This window comes from Euleptes europaea, chromosome 6 (assembly GCF_029931775.1).
Source record: "Euleptes europaea isolate rEulEur1 chromosome 6, rEulEur1.hap1, whole genome shotgun sequence".
Lineage (NCBI taxonomy): Eukaryota > Metazoa > Chordata > Lepidosauria > Squamata > Sphaerodactylidae > Euleptes > Euleptes europaea.
In genome coordinates, this window is record NC_079317.1 from 55,270,283 (window position 1) to 55,296,555 (window position 26,273).

General features: G+C 40.9%; 1 protein-coding gene across 1 annotated transcript in view; it reads right to left on the reverse strand.

Moving 5' to 3' along the window:
• Window positions 1-26,273, reverse strand: part of PCNX1 (pecanex 1) — a 107,211-nt gene that overhangs the window by 57,564 nt on the left and 23,374 nt on the right. Inside the window, exons 5-7 of the mRNA XM_056851026.1 lie at window positions 21,763-21,852; window positions 17,634-19,319; window positions 8,414-8,546 (exon numbers count right to left, since the gene is read on the reverse strand). Coding sequence (XP_056707004.1) covers window positions 8,414-8,546; window positions 17,634-19,319; window positions 21,763-21,852 — 1,909 coding nt within the window. The remainder of the gene's footprint in view (window positions 1-8,413; window positions 8,547-17,633; window positions 19,320-21,762; window positions 21,853-26,273) is intronic.

Below are 26,273 nucleotides of genomic sequence, written 5' to 3' on the forward strand. Positions count from 1 at the left end.
GATTTAATGTGGGCATCATAGACAATAAAAGTATAAGGTACTTTAAAATCTAAAATATTACATTAATTATACTAAAGCACTTTCAGGAAGATGTCAGTAGATACTATAAGCTTAATTCTAAGTCAACCTACTGGCCAAACACAGTTATATAATTATCTGCAAATGTTCTGTACAATGAAATATTCTCCTCATAACCGACAGCACAATCACACTGTGGACAAGAAAACTGTCAAGAGAATGATAAAGAGAGCATGGGCCAAGGTGGCACACTTTGATGATATGCTCTGACACTGTCCATAAATTGGGGGTGTGTGAGAGATGACAGGGCCTTAATTGGGGGTGGGGCAAGGAGGGCAGCTGCTGCCCCTGTGGCATGCAGAGAGGAGGGCAGAACTGCCTTCCCTACAGGAGGAGCAGGCACCTCTGTGCCGGGTAGTTCTACCGCCCTCTCTGCATGCCATGGGAGCTGTGGCTGCCCTCCTTGCCCCCCCCCACCCCCAGTTACAGCTCTGGGAGATGATGACTATTATCCAAAAATCACTTGGATTATACTAGAACAAGGCTTTACCTCCTCCTCCCCCCGCTACAGCCCAAAAAGATGCCCCTGAGTGTCAAGCAGCCCTTTGGAACACTATTCAATGTTATGTCAGTGACCATATCCAGGATAGAGGAGCCTGGAGAAATCAGAGTCACCCTTCCCCATGCTAACCTGCTTAGACAAAGGGCACTTCAGGATCCAAGTTGTTTAATGATTAATAGGTACATTGGATCCATTATTTTGCAACATGTATTTCTTTGTAACAATAACATTTTACTTTCTAATATCTGATTCTTCAATTGTCTAATTAGCAGATTCATAACTATGGTATTAGTTCTCATGGATAGCTACAGAAATCACTATAAAGCAAACAGCATACAAAGATCTTCAAGCTTGTCTTAAAAGAACTGTTTAATACTAGTCTCAGATAAAGGGTGTTCTACCAACTGAAAATATTTTTTCTTCTTTGCCATTTTCCTATCACTTTATTCCTGCTCCAGAACACTGCATCTTCTTAATAGCTAGTCATAACCTTAATAACGATCAACCCCCAACTGACAACATGCACTGCTCACATAATTTTAAATACTGGTCAAATGTCAAACTTTTCCAGAAAGTATTTTCATAAACTTTCCTTTAATGGACCTCAATACCTTTTGGGCTGGTTTACACACTTATCTGGCTGATGATCCTCCTTATATTAGAACTAGATGCACCCCACTAGAGGCGCACTATGCACTTAACATATTCAATAGGCAGTTACATGTACAAAATCATACCCACATAGGCCCAAGTTGTGCAATCTCCCCCCCCCGCCCCCATTTAGAGGGGAAGAACTGTGTAAACAGATCTTCTATGGAGTAGCCACTTCCTTTGTGACATAGTCAATGGTGGGAGAGACTCAGTTTCACCAACATGCTAAAGTAGCTAAATTAAGATTACTTTTACAAAATTCCTCTATATAGTTGCTTCCATGGCTGGTTCCATGGCTGAATTGAGGGTTCCAATCTGTATTATTATGTTTTACAGTACTACAACAAAAACCCAACACACCAATTGTTTGAATAATTGAGAATAAACTTTGTAAGTATTTCTAAAACATTTTTAACTAAACCTATATAATGGGCTTTCAAACAGATGGCAACTAACCCATTTCTGTTCTATCTTTTCAGACAACATATTCACTTACCTGGTTGGGTTTTAAACAGTTTGTACTTTGTATTTTGTATTTGTATTGGTTCACATCATTGTATTTCTGTATATGTGTGCAGATTTTAGAAAAGGTTTTAACTAACCACTGATGAAGGCCCTAGAGGCCGAAACGCGTTTGGGTTTGTGGTTACAGATATCAACCTTAAGTTTGGCCATTGTGCCATTTTAATGCTTTTAAAGAATTTTAAAATCTGTATAGTGCTTCTAATAAAATATATTTGTAATATTTCCACATAGACTTACATAAATTTTCTTCTCACCCAACCCCGGGTACCCAGCTCAAGGTATTTTCTCACCTTAAGCACAGTACAATTTCTACCCACATCCAGTTCCTAAATACCACAAAATGGGCTCATGGAAAATAGCATACAGATCTCTCAGATAAAAAATTTAAAATAAAATTTAAAATGTGTTAAATATAACGCTTATTGCTATGGCAGAATTCATTATAATGGGTGCTACTGTTCTCATTAAAAAAAGATGTTCTGTGGCACTTAAGACAAATCTATTATTATTAATTTCTGTATTAGTTAGACTGTATTAAGATTTCATCAACAGACTTTCTTGCCTCTGTTTAAGCCCTGGTAATATAGCCCATTTCTCACACTGCTGGTGTCAATTTTGCGTAACATAACTAGAGACACCACTGTGGTTGTTGTGAATAGTCACTGCATTTGTCTTGGATACGGTTGAGTTTTATACAGAAACACCAAGCTGTACCACGCGCAGGTCACAGCCATCTCACCCTACTGTTCAAAATTTCCCCCCTCTGCAAGCCACCTTAGCTGTATCTGCTGACTGAAGATCCACTTCCTGTATCGGATGAAATAGGCTCATGCCTTGAAGCTTATGCCATAATTAAGTCTGTTTAGTTTTTCAGGTGGCAGGAGACTTCCCTTACGGTTTTATTACAAAAGATTAACATAGTTCTCTCTCTCTCTCTCTGGAATTCCCCTCTGGAATTAATTGGTTAATTTGTGTCAAAACCTCAACCAGGACTGATGCCAGGATTCTCTTTTCAAGAGTAGGTCTGAGTCCTGCAAGAGGTGTAATACTACTCTGCATTCATAGAGTATCTTTTCCTCATGAATAAATAACTGCATCCTCCCTACACTAAATAATTTAGCTGCAGGTTGTCCTGGACACAGAACATAGGTGGGACTTCCAAATACAAGGGCTGATGCCACAGCCCCCTTCCTTTTGATTCCCTCCCTCCCAACCCTCAGCCTCTTAAAGAACAATGATATTTTAAAAACAATTTAAGAACTTACGAGCAGCCCCTGCTGGATCAGACCAGTGGTCCATCTAGTCCAGCATCCTGCCTCACACAGTGGCCAGCCTGTTTCTTTGGAGGTCCAACAACAAGGCATAGACACCAAGGCATTCCCTGATGTTGCCTCCTGGCACTGGGATTCAGAGATTGACTGTATCTAAACGCGGAGGTCCCTTTTAGTCACCATGGCTAGTAGCGACTGACAGATCTACCCTCCATTAAGCTGTCTACTCCTGTCTATGCGTGTGGCCATAACTTCTCAGACACATTGGAAGAAGACAAATATTGACATAAATGTGTGATGCTTTATCAAGGGATTAAGTGTGTGTAGTTTGAAAAAAGCCTTTTCCTTGCCAAAACTTGTCTCATTGCTAGAACCAGCCTTGATTGTATAATTATGATCTTCACCATATATGTTTTTGTGCTCTTAGCAACACTAACCATTTACTAGTTGGACTAGGAATGCAAGTCTGGATGCCATTTTCAAGTATGATAAAGCTAATTAATGATATCTGAAAAAACAAATTTCTACGACCTGGATAGAAAAACAATATAGCTGACGATTCAAATGGAACAGCTATGATTCTAAATCTACCATTCAGTTTATAAAATAGCTGTTTGGATGGTATATGAACTATACTCATACATCAACCCTACGTAAGGACCAAAAAAGAGGCTTTTAGTAGCCTAACCAAGCAGCCTAACAAAGTCTTACTTTACGTAAATAGATGTAGTCAGAAATCTCTCAAAATGGTTTGCATGTTTAAAAAGAGAAACTGAAGTTATATGGTGTACATATCCATTTCCTCTAAGATAAACTAACTAAAATACGCAAATCATATTTTATCATTCTTTACAGAGCTGCATTTGGATTTTGAGAAGTTAAACTTAAACTAAAATAGCAACCCTTGGGAAGCAATATTTTAGCAAGCACTGTTCCTTGAGATCTTGAATCTCCCAGGTGTCACATAAAATACCACATTTTGAAAAATTCATTTAAATCACCTATAAATTTAAACCAGTGGACTATAACTATGGGTTATGCAAGCACTAAGAAAATAGCCACTAAGGAGAAGGAATTCCAGTGAAAACTTAATGCTATTCACAAATGTATTCAATGATCAGTTCTTCAAAACAGATACATAGTCAAATACTAACATATCCACTAAGAACAATATAGCCGAGTAAGAACAATGTTAGTCTGAATGGACAAGGAAAAATTCAGTAATTCAGTGGCAGCCACATCTCTCTCACCTCATTTGCAAGGTAAATTCTCCTAACTTAGGCAGGAAATTAAACTGGGTTTCAAGTGCTTTTCACAGGTTGTGAACCAGCATTTCTATCCAAACTTACTAAATTTAAATCCCGCCACAACATGAAAAGGCCCCCTTCGTACATGGTTATACCATTTCCATAGTACGAGGAGAATTGAAAAGGCCCCCTTCGTACATGGTTATACCATTTCCATAGTACGAGGAGAATGGCTAGCATCTTCCACCCACATGGTTTCCCTGCAGACATGTTTAGCATATTGTGCAATCCACATCAGACCCTAGCAGTTACACAGGTGGGGGCAGCAACCTTTTGACTCCCCCCCCCCAAATCACAGGTGACTTATGGCAACTTCGTGGGGTTTTCAAGGCAAGAGATGTTCAAGGCAAGGGATATTCAAAGATGGGGTGGGGGCTTTCATAAATAAAATGCACTACAATGTGGGGTACTGCAGTGAGGGGAAACTGAGCAAAATTGCTCCCTTTTCTACCATATGTCAATGGTTTGCAGTCAAAATTCACCTGATTTTCCAACCCCCTTGCAGCCCCCATAGAGTAGTCTTTTTGTTCACAAAGTTCTCTCAACCACTCAGGACAAGCAGCAAGCTAATGAGGCGAGGCGGAAGACAGGGAAAGATCTGCTGTACCAACTCCTTCTTCAAGCTTTTCCACAGGATTCAACCCTTAGCCACTGCCAAAAATCTAAGGAATTGTACAACTGAAGGAAGACCAATTCAAAGCAGCAGTTGAGAAAAGTTTGACTGGGCAGGAAGGACAATAAGCTAATGTGAGATGCATCTCATTAAAATATTTTCCCCCAAATATCTAAATGCAACCGCATGATCAGAAGCCAATTCTACACAACTTAAACCTGTTCTTGAATTCTGGCATCTATGATGCAAGCTGCAGGATGACTAAGTGCCTTGAGATTTCTTGCAACCTTTTCCTAACAGATCTTTCTTCCACATTGACAGGAGAGCAGGGAATGAATTAAGGGGAGCTAGATGGAGGGTATGGAACAGTTAATTACTTTGGTTTCGTGGGAGAAAATTAGTTATTTAGGAACACCCTTATTTGTTGCAACTGCAGTGTAAAAGCTGGAGGGCATGATGGATAATGGACTCATAGAAATAACAAGAATAGAATGGAGGGGAGGGGGAAGAGTGGAGATGGCATTCACTACAGTTAAATTCTGTCAGACCACACATAGTCCCCCATTTAAGACCCTGTAATCATAAGTATCTGCTTACTTCAGTTTAGCAAACTTAACGCATCCCTGTTTCTTTTCCCTGACAGTGACACTAAAAGAAAGGCGCAAAGAGGATTCCTTGTCCTTGTTCCTGAACTATATCCACAAACATAATACTACAGTATAACTTTTCCAAAGTATTCCCCTGCCCACCAGGCAGAAAGCATGCTCATAAAGAAAGAACAAAAAGGAACAAATTAAATGTCCTTCATTACTTTAAACCAATGTGAATTTCCTTGATAGACTAATATATATCGAGTTAACATAGCAGCAATAGCAGTAATAAGTTAACCATTACTCCTTTAATGAAAAAGTGCATAAGTGAATAGATGGCACATGATTTTAAAGTACCTCACAATCATTGCCTTCATTCATATGAACTGAGCATCAGGGGCTTCTCTTACATTATACTGGCAGCCACTGAAAACACTGCTCACACCACCGGCTTTCCACATGATTAGTAGGTCACATGAAAAAGCTTATATATTTTAGGCAATTTTAATCATACCAACAAAACCTTTGATACTAGGTTTGAAACTGCAAATTCACATCTCACAAATAGATGTTGTACAATCTGTGCTCCTAATGGCACTCTTGCACTGATTTGAACAGGTTCTGGTGGCCAGACTGTTGATTGCAGCAAAGAAAACATCTTTGAGACTTTTTCCCAATCACACTTATCCAAAAGGTAGCATGGGAGATGAGGAATGTGCCTAATTTTGCATTCTATTTAGAAGAATTAATGAAAAATTAGGTTGATTTTCAACTATATTTTCTATAGTACCAGGAATAACCTAGAAGATTTCCCCCCTAAAAGTTAATACAAATCTGTTCAATATCCACTAATTATGATGACCACAATCTAGGGTTTAGTCAGTTAACTTCCAGGATGGTTCTCAGTGATCAAGGATAATGAATAACTTTGAAATGAAACATCTTAGAAGCCTGTTTAGTTCCACAGGAAAAATGTAAGACACTATTTCTATGTTGTTTACTATAAATATCAGAAAGCATTAAGTCCTTTTCATAGAGTCCCACAGAACAGATCAATGTGAAGTAGGTGTAATGGTATTCAGCAATGACTGCCCACTTAATGGATACTCAGCATTTCAGATCGCAACCATCACAGCATGTCAATTGTGCAATGCCAAATAAACCCACAGACTCTCCAAATATAGTTCCTTTCACTGGGCAATGGTGTCTATAGTTTCTGCTACCTGGTATTCTGCTTAGCTTTGTATATCAGTGGTTTTGCCCAAAGGACCTTACATCTTAAGTACCCTTTGATTCAGTGGACATAGAAAACCTGTGTTTTGTTTTACAGTGCAATCCTAAGGAGAGTTACTCCAGTCTAAGCCTAGTAGTAACTCTGCATAGGATTGCACTGTTAGTCACCTAAACTGTAAGTTGTGCTGAGATCACTCTACCTTGGGATGTAGTGGTTAGTGATGGACTGGGGTCTGAGGAACCATGTTCAAATGACCACTCTGCTATGGAAACTTGCTGGGTGACCTACGGTCAGTTACAAACCCTCAGCCTAACCTAACTCACAGGGTCGCTGGGAGGATAAAATGGAGGAGAGGAAAATGATGTATGCCGCTTTGGGCCACCACTGGGAACAAAGCTGGGGTATAAATGAAGTAAATAAATAAAATATATGGCTCAAAGGGTTAGTTATGGCAATAATACCAGAGGTTTAAAATGTTTTGCATGTGGTGATGAAGCTTGCTGTAAAATATGGCAAAAGGCTATAGTCTGCATGCTGCTCTGGGGACTTCAGATAATATATTTCATATCTTCTGCCTTACACTATTAATGATTTTATCCTTTACTCTTAATATTTGCTTTGTATTCGTGTATTTTCACTTAATCTTGATGTATTTTCAGTTATTTGCTGAAATTTGTCTAACTAAATTTTAGACAAGACCAATGTTATTCCATATTTGTTATCCTTTGGTGTCTTGGTATTCTCTTTATTCTGTATTCCTCTGGATCTGTTTCAGTTTATTTATAGTCTCAGACTATTAACACAGATCATAGTTGCTAAATTGGGCCTTGAGAACAAAGGGAATGGTCTAATTTAATCATGAGTGTCAGATCTCAAAGCAGATATACAGAGCTGAAAAAATCCCAAGCATGTGATGCTAAGGAATCTGAAATAGTTTTTCAACCCTGCACACATACATTTCTTTTCTAAAGATGTCTCTATGACACATATAGTAGTATACAGATGCTGAGAGAATAATTTATTGAATTTCAGGATTAAAAGTATAAAGTTATGAAGTGTTGTTTTTTTTAAGTTCAACTAGATGAACAAGTTGAGAGACACATATCACATCTTAGACCTATAAAAATTATGTTTAACATAATTGAAGTTTAATATTTTGATCATGTCCCCAAAATTGATGTTAATCTCAGGATAAGTGCTTTTTTTTTTTTTTTTTTAGCACAATATACAAGGTTGGCCTTTTTCATGACCCTTGCTTTCAGATTTTTAGATGTAGGAAGATGCCTCATTTAATGCTCTATCTATATATTTTTGCTCCTTTAAACAAGTTAAACATTTGAAGATTTGACACAAAATATAAATGAAAGAGCGAGTTGTGTGCCAGTTTGTTAGCATTTTGGCTGAACTAGAAGCCATTCACCAGCCTACTCACGGGAAAATGGGAGGGCACGAAACAGTGCAGCGTACACATGCACAATTCAGAAAGATCACAAATACATGCAATAACAGCTCAAGGAGATGGGCTGGTCGGAAAAAAGAGGGAATTGGGTCGGGCAAAACAAAGCATTTTAAACACTGTCGGGAGTGGGAAGCAGTGATCAGCTGCATGCACGTTAGATACGGTGGAACACAGATACCATACCTGAGGGGTGAGCCGATGAGCAATGTAGGAGGGGTAGGGTTACTCCCTGCATTGTGACGGCGCCGTACTGCCTGACGCCTAAATGTGCTGCGTTCACGACGGACTGTGACCACCTCCTCACTGGCTTGTGCTGCTGCATCAAGACAGACCAAGTCAAATTGCAGCCCGGACTACTCATGTACAGAGTTATCTTATTCTTTCCCCCACAAGTCAACTCATTTGTAGAAGGAATAATAGTTTTGTCTGTTTTGCACAGAAAATGCACAAACGGAGAATTATTTAAAGGTGAAACCATCACCTTAAAAAAGGCCATATCCTTAGTGTTCCAACCTGTGTGCATAAAAATAACTTGTAAAAATAATTTGTAAAAAATTGAAATGTTGTTAACATTTTAACATTTTAAAATGTCAACGAGTGTTTCAGTATAATCTGGATTTAAATGAAATATAAATACAAACTGAAACCTGCACTCATTTTTGAAAACCGAATCTGTGACGTGCCATGGTAAAAACTGAAGGGGGGGAGGGAAGAAGGAAGAAACCTCAAAGCCCTGGTGGGCATTTCATGATTCTCTGGATCCTGGCCTTAATCATCAAAACTAATTTGCTTTGTGTCTTTGCACATGCACAGAGTAAGCAAAACAGATGTCCATTTTACAGTTAGCTCCTTGTCACCAAGCAAATATAGTGCAAAAGGTATATGGGCTGCAGGAACAAAGATTTTAGAGTATATTCCTAAGTGGTATTTTATTTCAAACCAGTATGTTAGAATTGTTTTAGCAACCAGTTGGCACACATTTTTGTTCTGGAAGTACATACATTTTAAAATGAAAAACTGATTCAAAATCAAACATTTTTCATGATTTAAACCATGGTTTAAAATCACTAATATCAAACTGATTTAAATCAATCTACCCATCCAATATGCCCAAGGTGACACAAGTTGCAATTGCTTTAAAGTTCAACTCTCCTCTGTAGAGAGTTGTATAGCGTAACTGAATATGGGGTTCATGAAAAATTTGATTTATTATCAGTAAGTGTTTAATTTGCAAGCCCATTTTATATACCTATATACTCAGGGTTGCGTAAAAATTTCTCGGGTCAAAAGGAAAAATGTTTCCAAAAGGAAAAAAATTCCTCGGGCGAGAGGAAAAAATTTAAGAAGCACTGGTATAGAGATTACCGTAGTTCCCAATACAGCAGGGGGAAACCTGGTCAGGATAACTGTAGTTACAGCTATTGCAACAATGTAATCCCAGTGGACAGAGTTGAGCTTATATGGTAGAAAGCAGGGTTTGAATTCCACCTTTCATAGGCCCAGTGTATAAGTCAGTCCTCTCTCTGCTCATTTATAAAACAGTAAAAAGTTACCTCTCCCACAGGACGAGTATGAGTTAAAAAGGTAGTCTGGAAAGCACTTCGCAAACTAAAAACACACACATGTGCATATTAGAAGTAGCAGCACTAGCACTGGAATGCATTTGGTTTCATTCTTTGGAACCCCCTTCTACATAAAACAGCCTTGAGCACTTTTTAAAGGGTGTTCTGTATGTATACCGAATACTCAGGAACCAGAAGACTATTCTTTACTTTCCAAGGCAGTTTTGGATAAATTTAATTAGTTTTTAAATGCCATGACAAATTCGGAGCCTTTGGGAACAGGACTCACTACAGCTCCAAAATACATATACACAAAGTTGCCAGATACCAAATCAAGAAATACCAAATCAACAAAACCACCAAGGCACAAAAGACCTTATTAAACAGGCAAAACAAAATTAAGCAAACAGTGTACGGGTGTATCACTTTGCAGAAAATGTTATCACTTTCCAAGAAGTTACAGTACTGTGCCCCTTTCTGTAGAATCACCAGAATCATTTAAGCAAACCACCTCACTTGTACCATGCAAGGGAAAGAAACACCAGGCAGAATCAGCACATTATCTACCAGGGAAGACTTATCAAGCCAAAAGCTTGATTTTACCTCTAGGGAATAACTTCTTCCCAAAGACCAAGGTCTATAACATTATAGGGTTGCTCAATAACTGCCATTGTTTGTATCACTGACCACCCCCCCCCCAAGCTCTACACAACACAGGTTTTTGTATGCTGCTTGCCTCTCCAGAAGCATTTGCTTCTACTGAGTAGATCTATGCAGACTGGAATAGTGACAGAATACCAAACAATCAGAATCTTGTAGATTCTGAAGTCCGGGGCCATTTTGCCTTGAGGCATTCTGTAGCTGAAGGCCAGTTCTTTGTCCAGATTGTAGAAAAACGTGCAATCCAGACACAAGCAAAAGCTATAAAGGAGCTTCCTTGCCCACCTGTGTAACCCACAGGCTCAGACTGCTGGCAAGCAGAAACCAGTCACAGTTCCATTTGGCTCTTGGATTGAACAGGAGCTGATAGGACTATCAGACTGAGTAAACCAACTCAATTTTAAACATTATCCAAGTTCAGATGTGGTTTTAGCAGCAGAATGATGCTGTCAGGTGTTTCTTAGCAGTGCTAGTCATCAGGCAGCTTGATGACTATCTCTTCTTCTTTCGCCCAATAGCTGGAGTTCTTGTGTATTCCTAGACAGGGGAGGGTGTGTTTGTGTGTGTGCATGACAGAGTGGGGCATATCAATTCACAAATACTATTTTGCTCTATATGATGAAACCGGTTGACAGAATATTTTAAAATTAAATTGTTGGACTTTTGTGCATAACTGTTATCTATAACTAGAAAGGAACACGACAACTTGTGTGTCTGACAAAAAAGGTACAAGGTGCCTCAGATACCAATTAAATCCCTCTGAATTAGCCACTATACGGGGAGAACAAGCACTCCAGCTTTCTGAAGACATGCAACCTGCATTTCACTATTTTACATTTTTTATGATTGTAGTAAAATCAAAAGTCACTGTTATTCAGGTTGATAGCGTAATCTCATAGCCTCACTTACCATGGAACATTTCTACCAGAAAACAGGAAGATATAGCAAGGTCTTGAAGTGTTACACAATGAAATCAATTTGAACACGGAATACTTCAAATACTTGATAATGCCAAAATAATTGTTCAGTTATTAGATTATTTAATACTAATTGTCTTCTGTGGGTTCATGCTTTGTGTAACTTTATCAGCTTCAAGGCATTTGTACATAGTAAAACAGGATGTAAGATTTGGTAGCAACACGCTATCAATTTTTGCAATACATTTTTGATACTATGCTAACCCCAGAATCAAGTCTTTCTATTTTAGTAAGTCCTGATCAAGAAAATACTCATAAAAGATAGATAGCAAGTCTTTCTATTTTAGTAAGTCCTGATCAAGAAAATACTCATAAAAAGATAGATAGCATATATTTTTGGAGGTGGATGACATAATGTACATTAGAGTTCATATTATAATAAACTATCATATTGTAATTAATTTCAAATATAAGTTTCTCAGTAAACAAAATACTGTAACTGCGACTATTAACATTACAATGCCATTTAAAAAATCCTGCCTTTTCTACTATATAATGCTAGAGATTTAACTGAGTTAAACTGTTAATCTTAGATGTTCAAGAATGTTCAAGAATGGATGTTCACGAACTTGCACTTTTACAAAAACAATAGCAATTTCACAGTACTCAGATTAAAGCATATGTAGGCGGTTTTACGAAAGCCACAGGATATCTGGAAAACTAATATGAGTTGTACAGAATTCAATTAATGGAAGAATTAACATATCACAAAGAAAGCATAAGGAATGTTAATTCCTAAGACAATCAATAGTTGAAGAGGTACTGCATGAAACAAAAGAAGCCAGTGCACAGCAAATGGCAAAATAAGAGTTGCCTTATATACCTTTACAGAAGGGGTCCCCAACCTTTCTAAGCCTGAGGGCACCTTTGGAATTCTCACACAGAGTGGTGGGCATGATCACCAAATGCCTGCCACAGGAGGTGGAGCCAACCACAAGATGTCAGGGAGTGAGGTTATGCATAACTCTAATAGTAGCTCTTCAACATTTCAGGCGGAAGCTCTGTTTAACAGGACGCCTTTTAATCTGCACAGTTAATCAGAAGCCCTACTGGGCAAAAGCCCCACCAAGCCCTGCCTACTTTCTAAAAGCACTTGGCGGGCACCAGGAAAGGTGCCAGTGGGCACCATGGTGCCCACGGACATCATGTTGGGGACACCTGCTTTACAGGTTTCTATTGGGCATTTTTGCGAACATATCAATATAAGTAATTCTGCACCCTTTAGTTTCTTCTTACAGTCTACTTGGTATGAAAGGTTTCATTCAACAGCATCTCAGAGGCTATTGCTCCTCAGAAAGATGCATGAGCAGATACAATTTCTATGACATACAAACAATTTCTATGACATACAAACACCTCTTAACACTTGGTCATGAAGCTATTATTTCCCAAGTTCCTACCATATTCACACAAAGCTCTACGTGCTATTGATTGATAGCCAGTTCTTTGCTGTGAATCACAATGAATCCAGGGAGGTCTGTGAAGCATTAAGATATAAATTACAAGATCAGAGGACAACCATAATTAGAAGCATTGGCTTTTTTAAGGCAAATGCTTACACTGCAATAAAACAAACAAACCCGTTGCCTTTTATTTAATCTACCTGCACTCTGCAGTACAGATTTGATTTCCATCATACTGCAAAATATATTTCTACCACTGCTAAGTCTCTACCTGAACACTCTCTCTTGAACACAAACACACTTTTTTTCTTCCACATAAACTTTTTAAAGACCAAACTACATGATACAACCAACAGATTTAAGAATGGAAATCCGTGCAGGACTGCTGAGAGAATGGGTACAGCAGAATGTCCGCCCTGAACAGGCGATGAAGATGGGGGCAGTGCTATCTTACCACTTAGACAAAATCTGGATCCCTCAAGCCAATATCTCCAAGTAGATGAAATGTTCCAGTAAAGACATTGAATTGACAGTGAAATACACTGCTTTGTAGAATAGAGGAAAGGAATGCAGGAGATTAGGTTCAACTCCTGACTTTTGGGAGATGAACATTAATCCAACCAAATGTTATGGATAAGTAAACACAAGGCTAGGCTTAACATTTTTTTTTCCAATTCCTAAAAAACCTAGAAATGCTTGGAATTGAGAAAAATGTGCATGTTCTCAATTAGGGGAGACAGGACTGCTTCTCAGCATACTTCTAAGCCAAAAAAATGGTGAAGGAAGGCAGAAATGAAAGACATCAGAGATGAGAAGTTTCTGACAAATTCAGCAGAAAGGAAATTTTTAGAGAAGCAGCTTTCTTCATTGAGTACGTCCCCTTCCTTAACTTCCAACTTTCTGCTTTAATTCTCAAGCGCCATACAGCAACACTTCCATCCTACCCAAAATGCTCATGTAACTGGCGGCAGTGCTTTTCAAAGCAACTATGAATTTACATACTGTATGTTAAAGTTAGAGTTAGTGATAGGTCAAAACACTAGTTCATGATACTAGAATGAGTTACATCCGATTCATTTCAAAAGGTGTACCACAAACTTTCTCTGAATTGTGTACAAGGCCCTGAGTATATCTGCAGGCCAATTCTGCGACATTGACTTGGGGATTATAAACAATTTAGGCCACCATTCTGAAGTTTTAAAATAGGTACTGAAATTATCCCTCTCTACTGTAGGTACAATATCTGTGCTCTGTTCCTCTTTGCACAGTGTAATATGCTTAATGTAAGAATGGACACTAATCTAAAGAGCTGGTATTTTCTAACAGCACTGAATGACCCATACTTTGTTATAGGTTATTTTACTAGTTGAACTACTGCAGACATACTGCTACCAATTTTCTAACCATGAGATTTCTTGCACACATGAATTCCTACCCACCTCAATTGTGGCGCTAACTATGGTTACCATAGGTATGTCTACAAGGGCATTTTTACAGACAATGGCTAGTGCCAACTAGTTGCAAACTCACTTCTAATTGTGACAGGAAGGACTGATGCACGTTAAGTCAGTGGGGCACTCCAAATCTCCCAACTACTGTTAAGGAGTTCAGGTGATACCATGTCTGCACCAATCTAGTCATAAGAATCTAGTCCGAGAAAAAGTAAAAGTTTTACAATATTACTAGCTTAAATTCAAGTTAAAACTTTTGCTGGTGTAAAACGGCAAGCCAAAAGTAACTTGACTGAACTTTTATATTTCACAGTAGAGGCATATGAAGCTGCAAAGGCATAATAACGGCAGAAAGACCCTCTCAGTTGTAAATCAACAAAGTCTGCCCCCCTAGCTCTCATAACGCTATTTTATAGCTATTCTTCATAAAACGGTAATAGCTAAAGGCAACTTATTATGTCAACTGTATATTTAAGATTCCCAGATGAACGCCTGTGACATACTGAACATAAGCTTCTTTTTGTAAATGAAGAAAAGCAAAGCATTACATTCATACAAAGTTTCAGTTTAGTGCAGGGGTGGGAAATGTCAGGCCCGGGGGCCGTTTAAGGCCCATGAAATCATTTAGTCTGGCCCTTCATGGGTCCTGCTCTCTAGCTCAGAAGGATCTAAGACTGGCGATCCGCCCCCTCCCGCAGACAGGAATAGCCTCTATTCAAAGCGGATGTGAGTTTTGCCGAGAAAAGGAACCTTTTTTCGCCCTTGCAGAAGAGTCATTAGCTATGGAGCTGCTAGGACCGCCCAAGAAACTGTGTTAACCCTTTCCCACCCAGGCCGTGGAGAAACATATTCCCTGTGCACTACAAGCAGGCTGGGGGCGGACGTGGTGACAATGGAGGGGTTAAAGGGGGCAGGGCCAGAATGTTTTGGGGGCAGGTTCTTAGCCAGTGTGTCCTCATTTCATCCCTGCAGACGGAGGTAGCAGGAGCCGGCTGTAGAATCCAGCCGATCATGTGGAGCAGGAGCAACTCTGGCATGTGGCTGGACGGCCACGCCCGGCTGGTGCAGCAGACCATCCTGTGCCACCTGGTGGGCGAGTGCGCCACCGGTTGGATGCCTGTCTGCTTTTCCATGCCGGGGGGGGGGTCATCTGGGGCAGCTGCCTGCTTGGGGCTTGGTCGGCTAATTTTTAAATTGATAATTTTGTATGGCCTGCGAATAATGTTATAAATATCCAAATGGCTCTTGGCAGAAAAAAGGTTCCCCACTCCTGGTTTAGTGACTGACAGTATGCAGAAGCACAACAGTGAGCAGCCACTCTGAGGTTCCAGTGATTCTCTCACCTGGTGCATGTTCAGTTTTGGTTAATATGTTGGCCAATCTACACTAGACAGAAGTCTCTGCACAGCCTGAGAAGTGCATGGCAGTCATTGCTGAGTTTAACACCGGGAGGAGGTCATAACAGAAGAACCATTAGTATGAACAGGTACCACCATTTAGAAGCTGCCGTGACTCCTGTGGCTGTGGTGCTCAAAAAAGTGAGGGGGCAGTATAATCATGCTAACTGACAGCTACAATAAACTTCTTTCCCATCTTGAGCCACAAAGAAAGGTGATACATAAACAATTTAATTTTTTTAAAAATTCTCTCTCTCTGCTTCTCTTCAGTTATGCCTCTCGCAATACTAGAACGCAGGGTCATCTGCTGAAGCTGGAGGGTAACAGATACAAAACAGATAAAAGGAAGTATTTCTTCACACAATGCATAGTTAAAGTGCGGAACTCCCTGCTCCAGGATGTGGTGATGGTTGCCAACTTGGAAGGCTTTAAGAGGGGAGGAGAGGGTTATTCATGGGTACTAGTAAAAATGGATACTAGTCATGATGCATACCTATTCTCTCCAGGATCAGAGGAGCATGCCTATTATATTAGGTGCTGTGGAACACAGGCAGGATAATGCCTGCTGCAGTCATCTTGTTTGTGGGCTTCCTAGAGGCACCTGGTTGGCCACTGTGTTAACAGACTGCTGGACTTGATGGGCCTTTGTCTGATCCAGCATGGCCTTTCTTATGTTCAGTTGTGCAAACTGGCAGCTACATGTACAGCTGTTTCATACACAGGATGCTTCTACATGAATGCCTCCTGGTCATGAGATACTTAAGTAGGGGCCACTAGAGATGGTGACTCAGGTTACTTGGAGAGGCAGCACAAAAACTTCCTAAATAAATAAATAAACAAACATCCCTGATTGGCCCTCTAAGACTTGGACTCTCACAGACTCTCCAAAAATGATAAACAGAAAGGTCTGAACAGTAACAGCTGAGTCATCAGCCTAGGATTAGGACAAAGTAAAGTATAATATTGGCCTGTTAAGCTTTAAGGGCCAAGCAGTAGTGACACAAGTAGGAAAGGGAGAGAACTGAACTTACTCAACAAAAAATTACTTTAGCCAGTTGTATACACATCTTCACTACAGGAATTATGTTCAATTACACAGTTCAGAAGTTAAAAGCAGCTCATTTACACTCTTTGCACTATATCAGCATTAATGTAAAATATGCAAATTACATCCATGTTATCAAAGCAGCAACTCAGTGATTATGACTATCAATTGTAGGGCAAATGCCATTCTTTTGATCAGAACAAACTGACACCAAAGCTAGATCATGTGTTGCACACATATTGGCCACAAGAGCAAGATTATAATATCACATTTCACAGGAAAAAGAAACGAGGCCCTTCCTTTGAGCAACAGTGGCAAAGGTACATGAGTCATAGTGCCAGAGGAGACCTGGGTTCAAATCTCCACTCTGCCATGAAGCTCACAGATTGACTTTGGGGCAGGCACTCTCTCACAGGATTGATGTGAGGATAATATTGGGGGGGGGGGATTTGAGCTCCTTGGAGGAAAAGTGGACTTAAAATCTAATTTACAGATACAGAGGCCTTGTGTGTAAGGTGCTAATGACAAGCTGTTTGCTTATAAATATCACAGAGTTTAAACTAACCATACGAAATGGAGCAGCACTTTAAGCACAGTTAGGGCAACCATTATGCTAGGTACACCAGACTAGAAACCTGAACATACCAATGTACCATATTTTTATCTGACATTCAACTTGTCTTTAAAGACCCAATGAAGTATCACCACATTACCTACAAACATAAAAAGAACTGGTGATAGTATTAATATAAAGTAGCCATATCAGTAACCCACTATATTAAACACACCAGAAGACACGGGCCTCCATGTGAAACTGATTTAATCTGCAGAAAACGGAAAATAATTCAAATGACAGAACAATTGTAGCCGTTGGCAGCATCGTTACATCTAGCACTCTGATTACTTACCAACAATTCCCTGTTCCTGCTCATCCCCTTCAGCAAACATAGCCTGGCTCGGTAAGCTATTCCGAGAGCGAGTGACTGATTCTAGCTGTGAAGCCCGTCCTAACAGAGATAGCTCATCAAGCACCTCTCCCTCTTTGGCTTCTAGATCAGACTTAGAAGTTGTTAGCTGTTTTATGGTATCTGGCATCATTAGATTTGGATCGTTCAGGCAGGCGACAGTGCCACTGTCCAAGCTTAAAACCCTGGTACGACTCTTGGCACTGTTTGCGCTGGAAGTCCGTCGCGCTGAATGCTTTTTGCCATTTACCTCAGAGCCCAAGTGGATTCTGTAAGAGCTTTCCAAGTCTGTGCCCCTTTCTTTTGCAGTATATTTGGTCTTAAGGGCATTGTGCTTCCCCTCGGGAGACTGGCATGAATGGGAGGTGGTGCTGGAAGAGCTATCGCTGCTGAACTGATGGGCTGACTGCATGCTTGAGGTCCTGCTCAAGTCACTTTGATCGCTTGAGTCCTCATCATGACAAAAAACCGCACTGTGGGGTTTGGTGGCAGGTACGCCTCGGAAAGATATATATTCTTTGTGCCGACTCGTGTCAAAACTACTAGCCCGTTTTTTCCCCGTCCTCCTCCTGCTGGACTTGTGAGCTGAAGCTGTCCGATGAATCAAGCTACATGATTTAGGCCTTACATCCCCCTCCTTTTGCTTGCTAACCATCTCCTTACAAGTTCTTGACTCAACCAAGGACGATTTCTCTTTCTGCTCATCTCTCTTTTCAGCTGGCTTCCCAGGAGGTTGGTCGGCTTGCGTAAGCAGTTCGTTGGCATGAGGGTTCTTATTTGCTTCTTCTGAAGCAGAACTGCTAAGAGACCTCTGATTGTGTATCTCCTCTGATGCATTTGAACCCCTTTTCTCTCGCACACCACTGCCGATGCTCACTTCTATAGCAGTTCCTTCACTACTAGTCCTTTTGTCAGTAGCAAAACTGCAGTCGTCAGACTCAACGGAGCAGTCCTTTTTCTGGCTGCTTTTCTTCTCCTCTTTAGGCGACTGCTCGTGGTCTGACAACACACTTTCTATGTGAGTTGAGCTAGTCTGCTCACTTTTGTAGCTGCTAACAGTACTGATTGTGTCACGATCAGTCCCACTGCAATAGCTCTCCGTTGAGCCACTGCTCCGAGTACTAAGACTTCTGAGACTGTCTGCACTTTTGTCTGCTTTTAAGGATTTGCTCTTGCTGCTTTTGGATAGCAGCTGTGGGCTGCTGCATTTCAGAATATCATCCAGTTGAAAGACACCAGAAATGCAGGAGTTCTCAGCTAAAGATTCTTTGGATCCAGATCGAGGCTTGGACGCTTCTAGCTCACTGACAGGGTCAAGTCCTCTCCTCTGCTGATAAAGGGGAAAGTCACTTAGTGACACATCTGGAAAAGCAACAGCGGAGCTAGAAGTCCTTGGCACCCCTCGCGGTCTGTGGTCTTTCCTATAGGAGTGTGAATGCAATGGAACAAGAGAAGCCATTTCCGTGTCACATGCGTTAGACAGTGACTGATCTGCAAGCTGGTTATTAGGGAGGCACACTTTGTCACTGCTGTCCCTTGGCATCTCCTGTCCAGATGACAACGATGGCTGGATGGACACAAAGGAATCGATGGAGACCAAATGGAAAGTCTTTTGATCAGCTGCCAAATCTGTTTTTTAAAAAAAATACATAAAAAGAAAACAGAGTTGTTTTTTGGAAAACATTTAAGTCAGCAGTATTTCATATTTTTGCAGCACAATGAGTTCCAACTGAAAGATCAACTTGACCATATGATGTAGAAACAAACAAAAATATAATCATGATTTTTATGTTCACAGTTGCCATTTGTTTTATGTTCGATTCCCATTTCATCTAACATCACACAAACTTCACGTTCTGTAGGTATCACTGCACTACACCCACAACCCTTATGTCTATCACTTTCTTAATTATCTTCTACATAAAAGCAATTCTATTTGTGAACAGATCAGAGTCCATCAATACAAGACGTAATGATAACAGAGAGAACTGTCACATGAGTTACAGTATTGCAGCAATGAAAGATCTGTTCAGGCATATGTTCAAGGAGCCTTTTTAACCTATTCTCTTTTCCTCCTAATAGTGCTGGGTTCTCACTCACTCTGTGCACCATACTGGAAGAGAACTGGCTGTACTGCGTTACTCTAATGTGGCAAGTCCCTAACCACCTGATCGATCAATAAACAAGCACCACATAGCCTACTTTATTTGTTACATTTTCCCTGCAGTGAGGGCCATGCACATACCCAGGACTAAAACAGAGTTCAGTTTTCTCCTTGAAATGTAATGTTTCAACAGACCCAAAGGATAATTGCTTTGCATGCTACTTTAAATGAAGAAGCCAACCCAAATGAGATGTTTGTTCTTTTTAAAAAATGTGGGTAAAAAAAAAAGAGGAAGAGTTGGTTTTTATACCCTGATTTTCTTTACCTTTAAGGAATCTCAAACAACCTTACAATCACCTTCCCTTCCTCGCCCCACAACAGACACCTTGTGAGGAAGGTGGGGCTGAGAGAGTTTAGAGAGAACTGTGACTAGCCCAAGGTCACACAGCAGGCTTCAATTGGAGGAGTGGGGAAACAAACCTGGTTCACCAGATTAGAGTCCACCGCTCATGTGGAGGAGTGGGGAATGAAACCTGGTTCTCCAGATTAGAGTCCACCACTCTTAACCACTACAACACACTGGGTAAATGCCTCAGAGCACAAAATCAAATTATGTTACGCCTTTAGATGCCAGGGGTTTTGTTTTATGAGTTTTACTCTCCTTACAACAGTAATAACATTTTATTGCTCTTTAGAAAGTGTGATCAAGTCTGTTATCGAAGAAACTCTACAAGCAACAAGTTTCGATCTTTAAAGTTGCCTGGCATGACTGCCATTTACAAATCTCCTCTGACAGAAGCTCACCATAGTCGAAGCAAGACTAAGCAGAAGCCAAAGAATAGAGTGCTATAGAGATCTGCGTATTAGAAACGAAGAAAAACATGTTTGGGGACAAGAGATGCAACTCTCAGTGGAGGGTAATTGTAATTTTACTGTGCAGTTACACATACATACTTACATCCAAGCACAGCATCTTCCAAATCAATACTTCATGGACATTTTTTAGAAGACTTTATATCTCTAATGTTTGCATATAGGAAATATTGCCCAAACAGTAAATCAAGCTGTTCATGCAGGAGTAACATACTCAGATGACCAAGATGGCAGTCTTATGCTTTTTAGGGAAGCAGGTTTGCACTGGTTCATGTCTATGTTCAAAGTATATGCTTAAATTTCTTAAATATGCAAAAAAACTAAGCCAAGGCCTTTGTCTTGTTAAGCGTGTTGGGAAGTTAATACTTGCACTGGGATTTCCTGTACTGAGAGTAACATGCACATTGATTCAGTAATTTTTGTGGACAAACGTTGCAGGGCACAACACAAGTATAACTCAGAGTATAAAATCTGAGGGAAGTCAGCCCTGACAGAAGCAGTGACTTGATGCTTGATGTTTTCAGGTAATGTCTTTTATAGCAACAAAGACCGGTGTACATCCAATTATGAATGCTGTGTGAATGTCATGCTAATTATAATAGATCACTGAGCAAAAACACTGCAGATCTTGAAGTGTGCAAAATGCCATACGCTATGTGGGAAGACTGCTTCATTAAGTCTACAAAGAGTCTTCAAAAACTCCTAGCACTGTTTCATTCTCTCTCTGCAAGCTACATCCACAAAGATGAACATTACATCTATAAAACGCAATGTATACAAGTACACAGAGGAAAGCAAAATACTCACATCCAACTACTTGTACAGTTTGCTGGGCAAACAGGCATTAAAAGGGAAATTTTAAACAAAGGACACTCAGAAAAAGTGGGGAGCTATACCATTATCATCCTTTCAGGCTCACATATATACACTGGATATGGAGTTCAAGCCATCATTCGTAACCGTACAAATATGCAGGTAGACTGCTAATTATGAAGTGAAAAACCATAATAGCACAATTTCAAGTCCATTAAAAATCAGTAGGTGCCACAGTGGCCTCTCAGGGACTTTTATATGCAGCTGCTTAAGATGTCTTACCTTGCTCTTCACTCCCTTCTTTACAAAGGCTAGAACTCTGTCCAAGACTCAGACTGATGTCATCAGAAGTCTTTGCAGTGTCAGTATCACCTGTTCATGAGAAGAAAGGGTGAGTTTTCCAAAACTACTACCTTGTGGGCTTAATTAGAATGCATTTTTGAAAACTGACTGCCAGCTGGAATTCTAAAATAAATTATACTACGCCATTTTGTGTACTTAATAAACATGACAGCATGATACTTCACTCCCTTTTAATGGTGCAACTTTGCATTGCAATGGTACAGCAAACCAGCAATCAAAGTAGAACAGCACACCTAGAGAACATGAATTTACATTGTCAGTTATGATGCTGATGCTTCAATTATATTGTTACAAGGCAAAAGCAGAGCAGAGATAGGGAGTGACAGAGGGACTGGAACTGCTTTAGTCAGCATCCTATTCACTATTCCAGTACTAGCAGTACTTCTTATCTCAGCATTACACTGTATGCAGAAACACAAGAGTCACAGTTCTATATACCACCACTATTCACAATCTAGCACAATTCCACTCATAACAGGGAGCTGCAGCCCTCCCCACAACAATATTAAACGGGACCTTTGTTTGCTCTTGGTATTCTTACCATGCAAGTAATAAATCCTAAAACCTTTGGACGTCTCACAAGTCACATGAGAAATCTAAGGACTTATAGCCTTTGACACCAAACGTGCCACCCACTAACACTGATTACTAGTCATCTCTGATCCTATTCTGTTTTGATGAAGCACAACCTGAGAACATGAAGATTAAACAATAATAGGTTCCTACGCAACATCTTACCGTTGAAAAGCTAGTATGATCCCTTCGCATCATAATTTCACCCAACAAGGTCAACCCTCAAATGAAGGCATTTGGAAGAATACAAGCAAGCATGCAAACAACTGCTCAGATCAGACTAGTGTTTTTGCAGGAACAAGGCTGCTATGGGAAGACGGGAAAGTCACATTCCATGGATGGAAATCCTAGTGCTTGTGGAAATGCTAGTCTGGATCCAAGTGCCCAGTGGTGGTGGGCAAACCCCCACCAGTCCATCCCACTGCCCGCCAACCAGCTGAGGGTCTGAGGGCAAACGTGCACGCGCGCCTACACACCGCGGCACGTCACTTCCGGTTTACACCCAGAAGCGCCACATCGCGAGGGGCCTTATACCACTCAAACTGGGAGTTTGAGTGGTAAAAGGGCCCTTGCGATGCGGCACTTCCAGGTGTAAACCGGAAGTGATGTGCATGCGCGTCGGTGCAGCCACGCACACTCGTACACTCTCCTCAGCTCTGCCCCGAAAGCCTCCCACCGGAGGAGACCTGGCAACCTTATTTCATTACAGGCCTTCAGGCCTTTTCTATACAGGAAGGCATTTTTCCTTTTCCTTTTATCCCTTAGAAGCTCCTTGATCAATTGATCTTGAGCAGCATATATATCTAGTGTTGGAGGGATATAAGGATTGAAACAAATCTTGCCACTGACAATGTAGCCTTGGGGTCTCTATCGCTTAGTAAAAAAGGCATTATGTCAGTCACAGAGGCATTGGATTTGTATATTAAAAGGGGGGAAATATAGTGCGATCGAAGTTCCTCGTAAAAGCGGCATTCCAAAAGGGCATGGGCTAATGAGTCAATAGAGCCAGAAGAGCAAGGGCAGATCCTGTCTGAGTATGGTATATTCAGAATTCTGCCCTGCATTACCATAGAAGGGTTAGCATTCAATCTAGCCAAGCAAAAAAGCTCTACAGAGACGAGCAGTTGTCAGATAATATGTATAGGCAGGCAGACCACATGGAGGGGGTATTCCAAAGAACTGGGATGAACAGACGCGCCGAGCACAAAAAGTAGTGCTGTTATAATCGAGCTCTTAAATGCGCTTTTTAATTTTGGTAAAAGCTTCAGTTTTCCCAAGATCTAATAACATATCCTGCGAGAAGCCCAACAACGACAGTTTCTCATCTAAGATTTTTTGCCATGAGGATTTAAAAGGGTCATGCTTCAGAGAAGCTAGGAACCCCTCAGTGCTAAAGCACAGTTTGAGGTGTAGTTTAAAGGCGGCCAACTACGCCCTAGCTTCAAGTGACATTTGGCCAAACTCAGAACGAAGAGTAACGCCAGCAACACATCGAGGGGCATTTAGGAGTTTTCGTAAGAACTGAAGCAGTGGATGATCTATAGATTCATTGATGACTGTTATCCAAATGGCAACACCAAAGAGGATAATTGGGGTAATTTTCAGGTTAAAAACCTGAATAGCCCCTGGAATATATTTGCCACCTTTGATGTGAAAAATGTTGACAATAGCACCAATCCCAGGTTTAATTTTGTTGGACACTGCTTTTTGATGGGCATTCCAATTTAGGCTATGGGAAAACAGAATGCCAAGGTAAACAAACTCCTTGACTTGGTCAACCTCAAAGCCATCTAATACCCAGCGAAAAAGAGGCATTTTTCTCCTCTTAGTGAAGATCATAATCTTAGATTTATGATGGTTTATTTTAAGACCTTCCCTAGAGCAGTACTCAGAAAAAGTTTGCAAAGACCTTTTCAGACCAATTCTTATGCGGGACAGGAGAACTGCATCGTCAGCATAGAGTAGAATTGGGGTGGGATGACTTGCAAGCTTTGGGGGGTGGCAAAACTCTGAGAAATTGGTTGCCATATCATTCAGGTATAGATTAAACAAGAGAGGAGCAAGGAGGCAACCTTGTCTAACTCCCTTGACCAGTTCAAAGGGCTCGGTTAGTTCTCCTTGGTTGCCACAGCGAACCTGAGCTGTGAGGTCAGTATGAAATTGCTGAATAAGCCATAGTAACCTTCTATCCATAGTAGGATGTGATAGTTTCAACCATAGCCTCTCCCTCGGGATGGTATCAAAAGCTCCCTTAAGATCCATAAAACCCGCATAATGGTGCCATTTCGCGGGGAGGAATATTTCTCGGCTAGATGGGAGAGCACTAAACAGTGGTCTATGACAGACCAACCCCTTCTAAAGCCAACCTGTTCCCAGCCAAGGATGTCATTACTCTCAACCCAGTCCAACAGCCTCTTTAATAAGTAGGAGGAATACAATTTGCCTAAGCAAGACAAAAGGCTGATTGGACGATAACAGTTTGGGGGAAGGCATTTTTAAAAACTGAATCTTCATCCCATGCTTTTAAAAGTTGTCTGGTGAGGCTTATGTTTTATGAAGGTCTTACACATTATTATATGTCACCTCTTAATATTTATTATAAATATAAAAGTGGGACAAATATTGTAAGAAAGCAAATATTACTGGTAGCTTCTACCATGCTAGGTAAACTGGCCTGAGGCCAGAACCCTGCATAAAACCAAGGGAACAGAGGACAGAGGGAGGGGAATGTCAAGACAGGCATCTTGGAGGAAGCTGTGAACAATCAGCATCTTATATGACACAATTTACAATAGACAAAGAATTACTACAACGAATACAATTAAAGCAGTCGTTAGTGTTATCATGAGAATTAGAAAGTAAATACCATCAATTGGTTTCCTTGCTATAAACTTAACTGTCACAGGAAAAAATAGTTATAAATATCCAGGGATTGTGACAAGCAAATCCAAGTTTCTGTCTCATTAAACTCATCTACTACACAAATATTTGTCAGAGCATCCTAAAATAGATGACTTCATATTTGATGTGACTTTTGAAAGCAAATTGCAACTGACCTCAGGGGGAGAAGAGAAGCAAAAAGAAATATATGACTCCTGCCTATATTATGCATAGGTAGAGACATTATTGCAAGCTGGCTGACAAAATTTATATACCGTATTTTTCCGTGTATAACACGCCCCCATGTATAAGACGCCCCCTATTTTTTTGAACCCAAAATTAAGAAAAAATAGGGGTCATCTTATACATGGGGGCAAAAAAGGCCCATTGCCCTGGCCGGCTGGCGTTCAAATAGGGGGCTGCCCACCCCGCCCAACAGCTGAAGGGCGGGGCCTGTGGCAACTGGCCTAAATGCCGGACTCTGGCCAGCCAGGGCGATGGGCCTCTTTCACTGCTCCCTCTCTTCCCTGCCTGTCAGCTGATGGGTGGGGAAAAGAGCCAGCGGCCAAAGGGTCCTGCTGCCCTGGCTGGCTGGCCAGTGTCCAGCGTTCAAACTGGTCACCACCCACTCGGTCGTCCAGTCTAAACGCCGGATGCCAGCCGGCCAGGGCAACAGAAGAGAGCAAGCGGGAAAAGAGGTTTGAACAGGCCTCTTTCCCCACTCGCTCTCTTCCCCACAGGAAGAGAGCAAGCGGGGGAAAGAGGCCCATCGCCCTGGCCAGCCACCAGCCGGCATTCAAACTGGTTGGGGCCCACCCTACCTGTCAGCTGTCGGGCGGGGTGGGCGGCTACCGGTTTGAATGCCGGACGGACACGGGGAGGGGCCTCTTTCACCCCTAGCTCTCTTCTCCACTCAGCTGATGGGAGGGGAAGAGGGGGAGCGGGGAAAGAGGCCCATTGCCCTGTCCGACCGGCGT